At 40.2% G+C, this 12012-nt stretch overlaps 1 protein-coding gene across 11 annotated transcripts in view; it reads right to left on the reverse strand.

Annotated features, from left to right (window-relative positions):
• The window catches only part of mast2 (microtubule associated serine/threonine kinase 2), a 140800-nt gene that overhangs the window by 34400 nt on the left and 94388 nt on the right, over positions 1-12012 (reverse strand). For 9 of the 11 annotated variants that reach the window (XM_076876095.1, XM_076876096.1, XM_012924157.4 and 6 more), the window contains 4 exons: positions 5217-5292; positions 4184-4204; positions 2842-2920; positions 1563-1717 (listed from right to left, as the gene is read on the reverse strand). In XM_076876095.1, the coding sequence (XP_076732210.1) occupies positions 1563-1717; positions 2842-2920; positions 4184-4204; positions 5217-5292 (331 nt within the window). The remainder of the gene's footprint in view (positions 1-1562; positions 1718-2841; positions 2921-4183; positions 4205-5216; positions 5293-12012) is intronic. The other 2 variants (XM_012924158.4, XM_004569357.4) reach the window with 1 other exon arrangement.

Raw genomic sequence — 12012 nt, forward strand, 5'->3', positions numbered from 1 at the left:
TCTTTTATCTTTTTGCGTTTCCTTTTCAAACGTTTAAACTGCATTTACTCCTCACATTATTACTGCTTTCTGTTGGCTATTCCTCTGAACTTGTAGATTGTCTATAGACTGCTCATTAAAAGCTTTTTAATGACACTCACTGCTGGTAGACTAATATGATGTCAGGGTTTTGCTGAGGCTCACTCCTCCTTCATACGAGGGGGGCTGACAACCAGCCACAGTTGAAACACTTTTCAAAGTCACCTCAGAGTAAAGTAACTTGCTCACAGTCAGCAAGTGCTCTGTGCTTGTCAGCTCTTCTTTTATCTCTGATAGAAGCAGGTTGGTGCTAAAATGTAACATCTGAGATCTTTTTATTTCATTTTATTTTCTGACTGGAGAGATATCAAGGTTACATAGGGACACTGTTGATGGTGGATTACCTGAGATAGCAAACCACACAAACACACACACACACACACACACCACTAAACACAGCGGGAGTCTAATCAGATACACACCATGTAACTTGGTATTGCCTGCTTTCATCTCATAGGATGAAAGCATTCGATATCTATCCATAAAGAAACAGGGATAAAGATGAAGGGGTCAAAACAAGTGTGTGATACAAGGAAATTTTAAAGAGGACTGATACAGAAAATCTGTAGATGATAGGATGAGGTGAAATCTGAAAGTATCTCTTGACAACCAGGAACAGAAATAGAATCACAAAAAAGCAAAGATGGCTGGAGACGGCCAAAGACAACGCAACACCGACAGAGCTACAGTTTGACAGGTGAGTGTCACAGTGAGGACTATTCTCACTTATACCTGTCATGGGTAAGTCAGAGGAATATGCGTGACCTTTTTAAGACTGACAAATACACACACAATCTGGGTCTGCTAATGTTTGTTCATCCTTTGTGAAATGCTATTTTAGTGCTATGCTGTATTTAAAAATCAGACCTCCACAAGTGAAGGGGCGCAGCAGTGTGAGCCTCCTCTACAGACCAATGAAGGCCCAGCAACTTTACACTCAAAATGAGCAATCATCATCCAGGACTGACTGATAAAGCTACGTTGCATCACTTTTTCTGACACAAATTGAAGGTGAGAAAAGCCATCTCTAGATCACGGGACAGAAAGGATACATTTATGAGATTACTTTTAAATTCAAGTACTGACTTGATCTGAATGGTCTGCACCTACAAGTGCTAAAAGATCTACATTGTTTGTAAAATTGTACATTTTACAAAGACATAATACTGGTTGATTAAGCTGAGAAACTATACTCCTTTTTGAAAATTATATGCTCCCTTTGAATGTAAAACAAAATTGAGAGAGACATGTTTAGCAGAGACATGTGTTGCATCAACTCTTCTTTGAATAGCAAGCAGGGTTTGTGCGTCTGGGCCCTACAAGGGTTTTTCTTTTGCAGGAAGCCTCTAGCAGCTATAGAAAAAATGGAGGGCATTTGCTTTATCGTTCATTTCTGCTTTCCACTAACACGTAGGCTGGGTTTCATGTGGCATTTTGCTGGATCCAATCAGAGTATATCTTGTGAGCTAGCCCAGAGCTCCTACCTTAGGCTGCGGGACCGTGGTCTCATGGCGGGGGAGCGTCGTCCCTCCTCATCTGTGATGCTCTCAGAGCTGAAGTGTTTGGTAAGGAAGTGCAGCTCGTCAGGTGTGGGCTGGAAGGGCAGCTGGTGCAGCTTCTCCTGGGATGAACAGGAGGACTGTGAGAGGAGGAGCACAAACGGAGCATAGATTACAACCAGCACTGAAGCTACAGTGAGGAGTTAGGCCGGAGCTAAACTGGGATTAGAAGAACTCTGGGTTGAGTTTGTCTTTGGAGTAAAGTTTAGTCCCCTTCTCATTAGAGGAGAAAGGGACAGGAAAAGCAGATTACTCAAAACTGGAAATGCCTGTAAGGTTTGAAGGGAGCTAAGCTAGGATTATACTACAGGCTAAAACTATTTTTGCTTGTATGATGTATTTTTGAAAAGTTAAAGTGCTCTAAATGGAAATTGGCGCAAGGACATTCTAGCATTATCTCTAGCTGGAACAATTTGTGGTAGTCTGTCCTTGCAGGAATTCCTGGTGTTTCTACACAGAAAAACAGAGTGGAAAGACTGAAGAATGAAGTGCTTGGCATAGCTGTAAATCTGTGTGTCATCAAATTATAATGTATGTAGCTTTGCAATTCCACTACTGGAAAGGTTTTCCAAACAACTTTAAGCTGAACTTCAGTGAATGTGAGTTTCTAAAGCTGACAAGTGAAAAGTCCCTGGTTTGATTTCAGTAGGAGGCACGAATCCTTTTGGGGTTGTGACAGAAAGGGCATACAGCATAAAAAAAACCCCACCAGTTAGGGTGAAATTCACACAACAAAGGTCTTATTTGTCCGAATAAGATAAAAGAGAAGGGGGGCTCGGTTCTCTCTTACTACAATGATTGTGTTAGTCTGGATGCTCAAGTTCACGGCTTCTCAGACAACTTAGCCAGGCTGCTGCCTTTGATGCACAGCAAGTCTCATTTTAAAGGCAGGAGCCACAGAGGAAGTGTGCAATTTTAAAAAAGGGAGATGAAAGAACAGCAGAAGGTAAAGGACAAGGAGGAGAATAAGACCAAGTGGGACATTTGACATGTCCCTAAGAGTGAGGGAAAGAAAAAGAGTAGGACGCAGAAGTACACAGTAAGGTATCAGAATGAAGGAATCAGCAGTGGAGGCTACGGCAGTTTTGCAGCTTTGTAGTAAGTGAAATAAAGTATGTGTTTCTAGTTTTCATGGATGAGTCTATAGATCACTACAGCAGACATACAAATACATGCATAGACAGAGTATAGTGAATTTATTTACCGAGACAGTGGAACTGGGAGTGTTAGTGCCATATCCAGAGGAAGGCAATGAAGCGAGAGACCAGCGTCTGCCATCCGTCCTTAAAAACAAAGAGCGAACATTAAAGAAAATGAATGAAGACATCAGCACTCAATGATCATTTTCAGTGAAATACCACATATTCTCCACAGCCAGAATAACAAGATGAAGTAGTGTCACATACAGTGGAAAAGTATTACAGTGGGTGGAAGAAAAGGTGAAGCGGAAAGATAGCATGGAACCTAATGCGTGCAAAAAGCATCCACTGAGACTTTGCACACGTAAAGAGAAGCACCACAGAGTTCACAGACTCGACAGCTCATCCTGTGTCAGAAAAGCCGGATTCTTTACTTCACAAATACCTTCTGGTTATCAAACATTAGCCAGCTTTTTGTCACTTTCAGTAAATATTCATCCTAACAAACCTGAAGTGCCTCCTTACCCCTTCTGTGTCTCAGCTCCAAATCCAATTAAACATGTCCGACTTTAAAAACATCTCGCAAGTATTTCATTTCTTTTTGTTTTACACTTTTGGCTAAAACGAGTGAAACTTCTTCTGGAGATTTTTGAAGAAATTTATAAAAAGAGCATAAAAGCACTTATTTAAATGTCTAAAAAATGATTTGTTTTTCCTCTAAAAAAACAAAACAAAACCCTGTGGTGTTCATTATGATATTTGTTTATGGTTGCAATTCTCTCTTTTGTTTTTTTGTCTCTCTATTGCCTACGTGTTCTGGGGGGTCTTCATTTTTCTCGTGTTACCTTGTCTGTCTACATATTCCTGTTGTCTCGGGACTGTCCCTCATTCAATTTAGTTCCACTTTTATTTTGAAGGTTAGTTCCTCTTGTGCTTTTCTTTGTTATTCCTTCCTTCTTCTGCCCCCCCCCCCCACTGGTGTCTGATTGCCTTCACTCCTTATTACCCTTCTTCTTCAAAAGGAACACTCCTGGTCTTGCTATTTAGGATGTTTGAATTCCTAAAACAGGTGGTGAACAGAGGAGAGAGTACAGGAGAGGCTAGCCTGAAGAGCCATAACTGAAAATGGATTTCCCCTGTGGAAGTGTTTTGTGAGAACAAATGAGAATGTTTGAGTATTCACCAATAGAAAAAAAACAAGAGGATGCTTTTTCATGTCATTCTTATCTCTACTTATTAAAAAAAGCAGAGATAAGTGTGTGTGTGTGTGTGTGTGTGTGTGTGTGTGTGTGTGTGTGTGTGTGTGTGTGTGTGTGTGTGTGTGTGTGTGTGCGCGTGCTGAGTCATGCAGGACAGAGGGCAGGAAGAGGCAGGCGGAAAAGTCAGAGGTCAGAATGGAGACATTACCTGTCAGACCTGTGTCCATGGCTGTAAAGAAGACAAGACAATGGTTTTCTTTTTATTTATTTATTTATTTTTATTGCTGTCACACAGACTGAAAAATAGATGCAAATTGCCTCAGTTGGTTTTCCAAACAAAACATATCTGATAAAGACAAACGTTTAACTGCTGATACTTTGTTGGCAGTGCAGAGTGGCACACTTTTTGTTGCAAGCCATATGTATTTTTTATTTTATGACAACAAGCACAATTATTTTCATGCAAAGCCAAATGAAAAATACATTTAAATGAAAGTGTTTCTGGTAAAATAAGGCTTTTATGCGAGTAGGAACAGTAGGCCCGTCATATCAGACTCCACCACACGGTGTCCCTCTCACCCCACAGTGTGCTGAGCAGCGGCAGCTCTGAGGTCAGTGGCTGGACAGAGAGGGATTTCCAATTCAAATCAGCACTAATGCTCCTTTTCGCTGCTGCACCTCACACACACAGTGTCTCGGTGTTTGATGACGTCGTCGTGCAAACAGCCTGCCTGTTCGGCTCAGTCCTCGAATGGAGAGTTTCAGTTCAATCAAATAGATTCCAACCCCCCCACCACAGCTAGGGATCACAGTGTCTCACAATAGTTCCCGGAAGTTAGCAACATACGCTAGCCACGGCACAGATATGAGAGTACAGATCTTTTAAAGATAAGATATGTAAAATAGTATTTACAAATTTGCCTCCTCATCAGCTCACACACTCATTTACATCAGCAGCTGCTCAGCTCTCATAGGTCACTGAGTTGTTTAACACTGTTTCAAAGATACGGACATTAAAAGATGAAGTACACCTTATCTATTTGGGCTCAACATCTGCAATCTATTACTTTATTTCTATTTTTTTTCCTGATGTACTGTATAACTTAAAACTGAAAAGAACTGGTAAGAGCTAATGATCACTAATACAATCAGTTTGTTTATTGAGGACAACAGCGCTTCTGTGTTTTTTACATGTGTGACTGCAAACACAAACATCCTTAGCACATAAATGGAAGTCTTACCTGCGAGCAGGAACAAAGGAGAAGTGTGCAGCTGTGTTGGGAGAGAAGTTGCGAGGACTGTCCAGTGGGCTGGTCCCTGAAAAACAGAAGTAAAGGAATAAGCAGGAATGACAGTAAGACAGACAGAAAACCTACATCTGTGTTCACGTGATGAGTTCTTTCTTTAACACAGTGAACACTTTTGTGGCAGCTAATTCAGGGAGAATCACAGGGAATGAAAATCATATCCGATTACCTTAATTAACTTCTCATCAGCCATGAAGTAACTGATCGGGATGTGTTTTGTTAACGTGTGCCATTTTACTAATAAAAGACAATGTGTGAAGTCTTAATCCAGTGAATTTGCTCAGTGAAAAGAGATTTAAGAAAATTACACCACAGACTATGCAAATAGGTAAGAAAAATGTTTTTTGGGGGTTTTTTGTCATCTCTGGACTTGTCATCTCATGTCATTGTTGCTCAGCAACTTGGTGCTACTATTTTTTGTATCAGGGATCAGCGCATCATGCTGATGCCAGTGAGCATGCCAACCAACCATGATCACGGAAAAGAAGATGCAAAGATGCAGAAGAGGAAAAGGGGATGTCTGCAAACGCACAACTGGCAACTGAGACTGATGATAAAGATGTGAGATGTCTTTTTTAAGTGGAGTTCAAGGAAATAAAAATCCAAGACAAAATAATAAAGAAAGAGGCAGAGGGACTTTGTATTACTACTCTGATCAAAGCCCAAGTAACGGCTCCCAGTAATGATATCATTATATCAATAATAAAACATAGCAAAGATATGTGCTTACTCAAGACAGTAATCTCAAATACAAAATAATATCTGTGGATCAGAAAAAAGAAAACTTTGTCTTTACCAAAAGCTGGTTAACTTCCTTTTACTTTACCCTCTTAGCTCATTACCTACTGACTAGTAAGATGCATTAGAGGTAAATTCAGTAACTGTGTCGGAGATTTGTTCCATGCCAGGACTAATATTTTTCACCTTATAGATACTTTGCTTGAGCAGTATTACTACAAAACACTGCAAATATTTCCATCCCAACCCAAACCAAATACTTGGACTATAATATACTATTATATTTTTATAAATGTCTTCTTCTGTACAGGGTCTAACCAGAAACCTACTCTCGATGACATCACCAAGTTATTTTTGACCAGAAGATTTCCTTTGACGCAAACATTAAATAAATATGCCTTCTTTCATCTGTGCAGTATTGTTCATACTGGGGTTCTTAAAACTTTACAGAATGAATTATTTGTGCTGCAAGACATCTTCCTGCTGCATTTACCAACCTGAAAATATGAATGGGAAGATAAAAAGGCCCTCACTGTGAAAACAGAGCATGCGTTAAGTGTTCTGCTCATTCATTTGTTTTCCTTTATTCTCCATCACTTTAAATTTCTGACCTTGAACAAGACAAGAGCAAAATGAGAATCCGAATGTAAGATGTATGAAGAGAAGAAGCGCGGGCGATATGCAGAAAATAAATAGGAAAAATAAATAAATAAATAAACAGGGGAAGTGGCTGTAATAGAAGACAGAGAGGAAAGAAGATGGGCTCTCTCACAACCTGATTGAGTGTCTCATTAAGTGAACGAGCACACAGGGGAAAGTAAAAGGTAAAGATCTTAAAGGAATGACTCGTCTGTCTTCTTGAATCACACAGAAAGGTGGAGTTAAAAATTTAGATTAAGATAAAGTAGGTGAACCACCTGCTTTTTACATTTACTATTACACTGCTGAAAATATACAAAGATAAATGAATGCAGTTCAGTTAACTCCTTTTACATCACTTAGACTGATAACACATCATATAATGATTGTGGCAATCAGTGAGTTAATTACTTTTAACTGGATAAAGGGGAAGAAAAAACAGCTTCCCCAAACAAAATCACGTGTAAGTAGCTAAACAATAACTTAGTTTGAGAAACTGGGGACACAAACACTCAATTTCTGCTTCAACTTCAACACAGAAGGGAAACATTTCTCTTCACTGAACACCAAATATCTCCAGAACAGCTTGAATTGACTGTGAAGCTCATAATGCAGCCATTGCCACAGAAGCCACAGATGATCCTCTGTTTAATAAAGCTGACATTTTTTAATTAAATATGCTGACATAACCGAGCAAAAGCAGTGGAATGGATATTCACGGTCAGTATCTGCAGGGAGAAACAGCACTCTGATAATAATTCAGCAGAATGAGGCTGAAGGAAGAAAGGGTGAACACAGATGAATAGCAGAGGAACGGCTGGCTGCCTCAAAAACAGGAGGAGAGATTAAGTAGTCGGACATTTCCACATCAATTATGCAGTTTTCTCCGCAGCATGTCTGGACAGAGCAGAAACTCAAATATTAATGCGAGCATTTGATTGTCGTCAGATGGGAACCTCTGTCTGTCTAGTTGGCTGTGCAGAACATGTATGCACATATTGGAGTGAACAGGTAGGTTATTAGTCAGACAGATTGCTTGTTAGTGTACATCTTACTTGTGTCAAATGTCTTATACATGATGTAGTATGGCTGCAAGGATGCTGCTGAAGTTGCATTTAAAAGGACATGGAGTTGTCCCTGGAGCTGTTAGCAGGCTCACCCACTGCACCGATCCTCCCTGTTCATATTTTATACTATACTTAGAACTGTGTGTGCATATGTGCGTGGACATTATTTAAGATCCATCTCTCTCAGCAAAGAGAAATCAGACACATCAGCGATGGGTCAACTGGTGTGTTTGTGTTTAGAAAGGATGTTTAGGTCTCCTCAGACGTTTTTGCACGAGAATGTGTTTGTGCTCATAGGTTGATGACAAGAGTACCAGATGCACGCACAGGACACGCAGTCACGCAGTTTTTCACCACAAAAGAAAGTCACTTTAATCCTTTTTTTAATCACCAAAGACCGAACAGATTGTCATGAAACATAAAAACTAGACATTCCTTCGCTATTTGCTCTCCCAGCCTGTGGTATCCTCTTTTATGGGGAAGACACTCACAGCACCTGCAGGTTTTTGCCAAATAATATATTGATATGTATTTAATACTTGTGTGTATTAACACCTTCACAATTATAAGTCCATGAGCTAATGGACTTACTGACATATAGGGCTGCCACGATTTGTCGACTAGTCACGATTACGTCGACTATCAAAATCGTCGACGACTGATTTAATAGTCGACGCGTCGTTTGAAGCTTTGTAAGATCACAAAAGACGCAGGAATAAGTAGCAGGATTTAAGAGTGTAATAACGGACTGAGACAGAAGATGGCAGCACTGCATGTACAAGGATGCCAGCTGCCGTTAAACCCCGAAGAAGAAGAAGTAGCTCTGTCCCAGAATTCATAGCGCAGCCCAGCTCAGTTTCCAACAATGGCGGCAGCTAGTTAGTTTTAATATTACTCTTATTATTCTTTCTGGGTCACAAAATAAACGTTTAACATATTTTCAGGCGAGAATGTAGCTGTGTAAACCTCAAATATCTGCTCAGTTTATCAAGACACCACATATTTTCAAAAGCGCTCCGACGTTTTCGGAGACGTCTGTTACCCATTAGCTCGATAGCTAGCCGGGGGCTAGGTCACTAGAGCCGTGAGAGCACCGGACTCCCTGCAAATTGTTTTCAAACCCACCGCCATCTTTCGCTACTCAGGTTAAACATACATAAGTCACTTAGATAACTTACAAATGTTATTGTTTGGCTTTTTTTTTTAGTATTTTATTTGTTCCTGAGTAAATCGGTTTGGCTGAGATTAAAGTTATAGTTTTTACACAGCTGAATAAACGTCAAGCAGACAGCTGATTATCAGAAGTGTGAGATGCTCGAGAATATACTCCAGTGTCCCGTTAGATTTTAGATAGCAAGGAGTTTATTAAACTTCACCGAAACAATCTGCAAATTTCATTAAAATTTAATAAACTATCATCTTGTCTTTATTTTTAGTTAGCACACACCTTAAACACTTAAAGCTGTAAGCTAATGATCGTTATATAAGAGCAGATGCTGCTGGTGCAATAAGCTATACGTTTTACTCCAATGGATGATGATCTGATTAGTTGACTAATCGCAAAAAATAATCGGTGACTAGTCGACTATCAAAATAATCGTTTGTGGCAGCCCTACTGACATATAATGTATGTTCAACACAACATGCAAATCATGAGTGCTGAGTCGATTGCTCGCAAGTATTTTGGACTGAACTCTCCACGTTTTTTGACAGAGATTAGAGCCGACTTGAAAACTCAAACAGACCTGATCTAAGATCACGTCTATGCTTTGTGGATCTCCCATGTGTGTCTTTATATGTACTGCAGTAAAGTGAAATAGCAGCAATGTGTCCATCTATTGATCGTGCAGTCTCAACTGACACCACAGTCAGTTATAATTATGCCACAATCAAATAGTTTCCAAAGAAAAATCACTATGGAATCTATGAAAAAACACTGTGGCATGAATTTTGCACCTGAATAAGAAAAAGTGAAGTGAAATGTAAATTATAACTGAGTGCATGTAGTAAGAAGTCTCATCACACCATACATAGAAGCTACTTTGCTGTCACATTTTTAGGTTTCCTGCAGTAAACTGCAGTGACAGTGACCTACTTTAGCAAAAACCAAGACATATGCTTTCATATCAGATACATGCAAATGTGATATCTACTCTGTGGCTCTTCATTTTCACTTGCCTGCTCCCTCTCCGGTGAAGACGAGGTGGGGAAATCAAAATAATTGGGGAAGGGGTAAAAAGAAATGTGCAATACATGCATATGTATGTATAAATATATTTAGCCTTGAGTCTGTGACATGAAACTGAACAAAAGAAAAGCCATCTTTCTTGCAGTCCTTCATTACAATTGCAAAAATGAGCAGTGGTTTGACAGTATTCATCTCGACTCAGAGCGTATAGCTGCCAATCACAAGCTGACCTTTACCAAATAACAGCTTTCTGTCAGCCAGGAGAGCGGAAACTACGGGCTGGTGAAGTGAAACAAATAGAAAAGATGGAGATATTCTGTGTGAGTAAATGGGGGAGAAGAGAAGAGAAAATGAAGCTTGATGTTAAAACATTACAAAAATATCAAGAGAGGAGAAAAAGAGATCATGAGAGAGGCAACAAGGGATTCATGCAGACCTCCAACATTTAATAAGTCTTTTTTTTTTTGGAGAGGATTGGTGCTCATCAGACCCTCAGGATATTAGACTGAAGAATTTCCATCTGATTAGCAGCAAATGGCTTGGTGATTGAAACTATGATGAAATTCAGGATTATGGCAAGAGCGAGAGACTGAGAAGGAGGAAAAGGGAATGAAAGGACAAGGCTTAACCTCCAGTGGTTCATATTAATCAGTTCGTGTCTACAATGAGATATCACAGCCTGGATTAGACAGTTACAGTGGAAGTGTGGAGCTGTGTTCACATGTGATATGAAACCAAAATTTACATTATTCAAGTAAACAGATTCAAACTAAACAAAGTGTAACAGGACAGAAAATGAAAAACAGCATCTTTAATTAGTGCTGTTTAATTAGAGGTATTTAATTCCTGCGCAGGGTCTAGGACACATAGACAGCACTGCAGGACTAGTGGCACAGTTACCATGGCAATGTAGCAGCTGGAAGATGTAAATGGAGAGGAGGAAGGGAAGATAGAAGAATGGAGCAAAAGAAGTGTACAGTATTAGTAACAGCAAACCACACTGTGAATACAAACAGGCAACCACAGATCACTTCTACGCACTGCAGATGCCCCGTAGGACATCTATCCAGTCAGATATGAAACTATGAAAAGAAAATCATCATGTCAAATAAGTAATGTATGATGGTGAATTACTCCACATCGAAAGGAGCCAGCTGAGGTGGTTCAGGCATCTGACAAGGATGCCCCCTGGGCGCCTCCTGGGTGAGGTGTTCCAGGCATGTCCCACCGGGAGGAGGCCCCGGGGCAGACCTAGGACACGCTGGAGAGATTATATCTCTCGGCTGGCCTGGGAACGGCTTGGTGTTCCCCCGGATAAGCTGGAGGAGGTGGCTGGGGAGAGGGAGGTCTGGGCCTCTTTGCTTAGGCTGCTGCCCCCGCGACCCGGCCTCGGATAAAGCGGATGAAGATGGATGGATGGATGGATGGATGATGGTGAATTTTTTTATCCTCTCAGTGAGCTGCCAAAAACAGTTTAAAACCCCCTCTCAAAAACAAAAACAACATGTCTTTTATTTCCAACCCTTTCCATTGTCTTTTGCTAACTTCAGCCATCACAGTATTGTTCCTGTGTCATTTCACAGCATAATGAAATACAGGAAAATCTGATTAACAGATCAGTGCTTCAGCATACAAGTAGAATCTGTGCACCTTTTAGTCAGAACAGAAACCATACACTAACCACAGGACTACAACCTATAGATATTCAGCTGATATTCAGGGAAGACAGCAATTTACTTTATGGTGAACAGCAGCTCTTGTATAAATGATCATTCACTGACACCAAGGTCGCCAGTCACACAATAGACTGGTGCCAAAATAAAACAGTGCTTGTGCTATGCTGTGGGGAGTGGAGGATGACAAAGCTCCCATCAGTAGCAAAGGCTCGCTGATTGCTTGGCTCTAAGCCTGTGTTTCATAGTTCATGAGTAGTTTATGAAATCAGTATCAGGATATCAATATTTAAATATATATTTTGGTGGCTTCAGAAAATGGTTTGAGATCAGTGTCTGAGAAAGAATGTTACAAGAGTAAAAATAAACTTTACATTTACAAAGTGGCTTTTAAACTTCATTTGACTGACTGACCAAACAATACT

Source organism: Maylandia zebra, linkage group LG17, assembly GCF_041146795.1.
Source record: "Maylandia zebra isolate NMK-2024a linkage group LG17, Mzebra_GT3a, whole genome shotgun sequence".
In the NCBI taxonomy this organism is placed as follows: domain Eukaryota; kingdom Metazoa; phylum Chordata; class Actinopteri; order Cichliformes; family Cichlidae; genus Maylandia; species Maylandia zebra.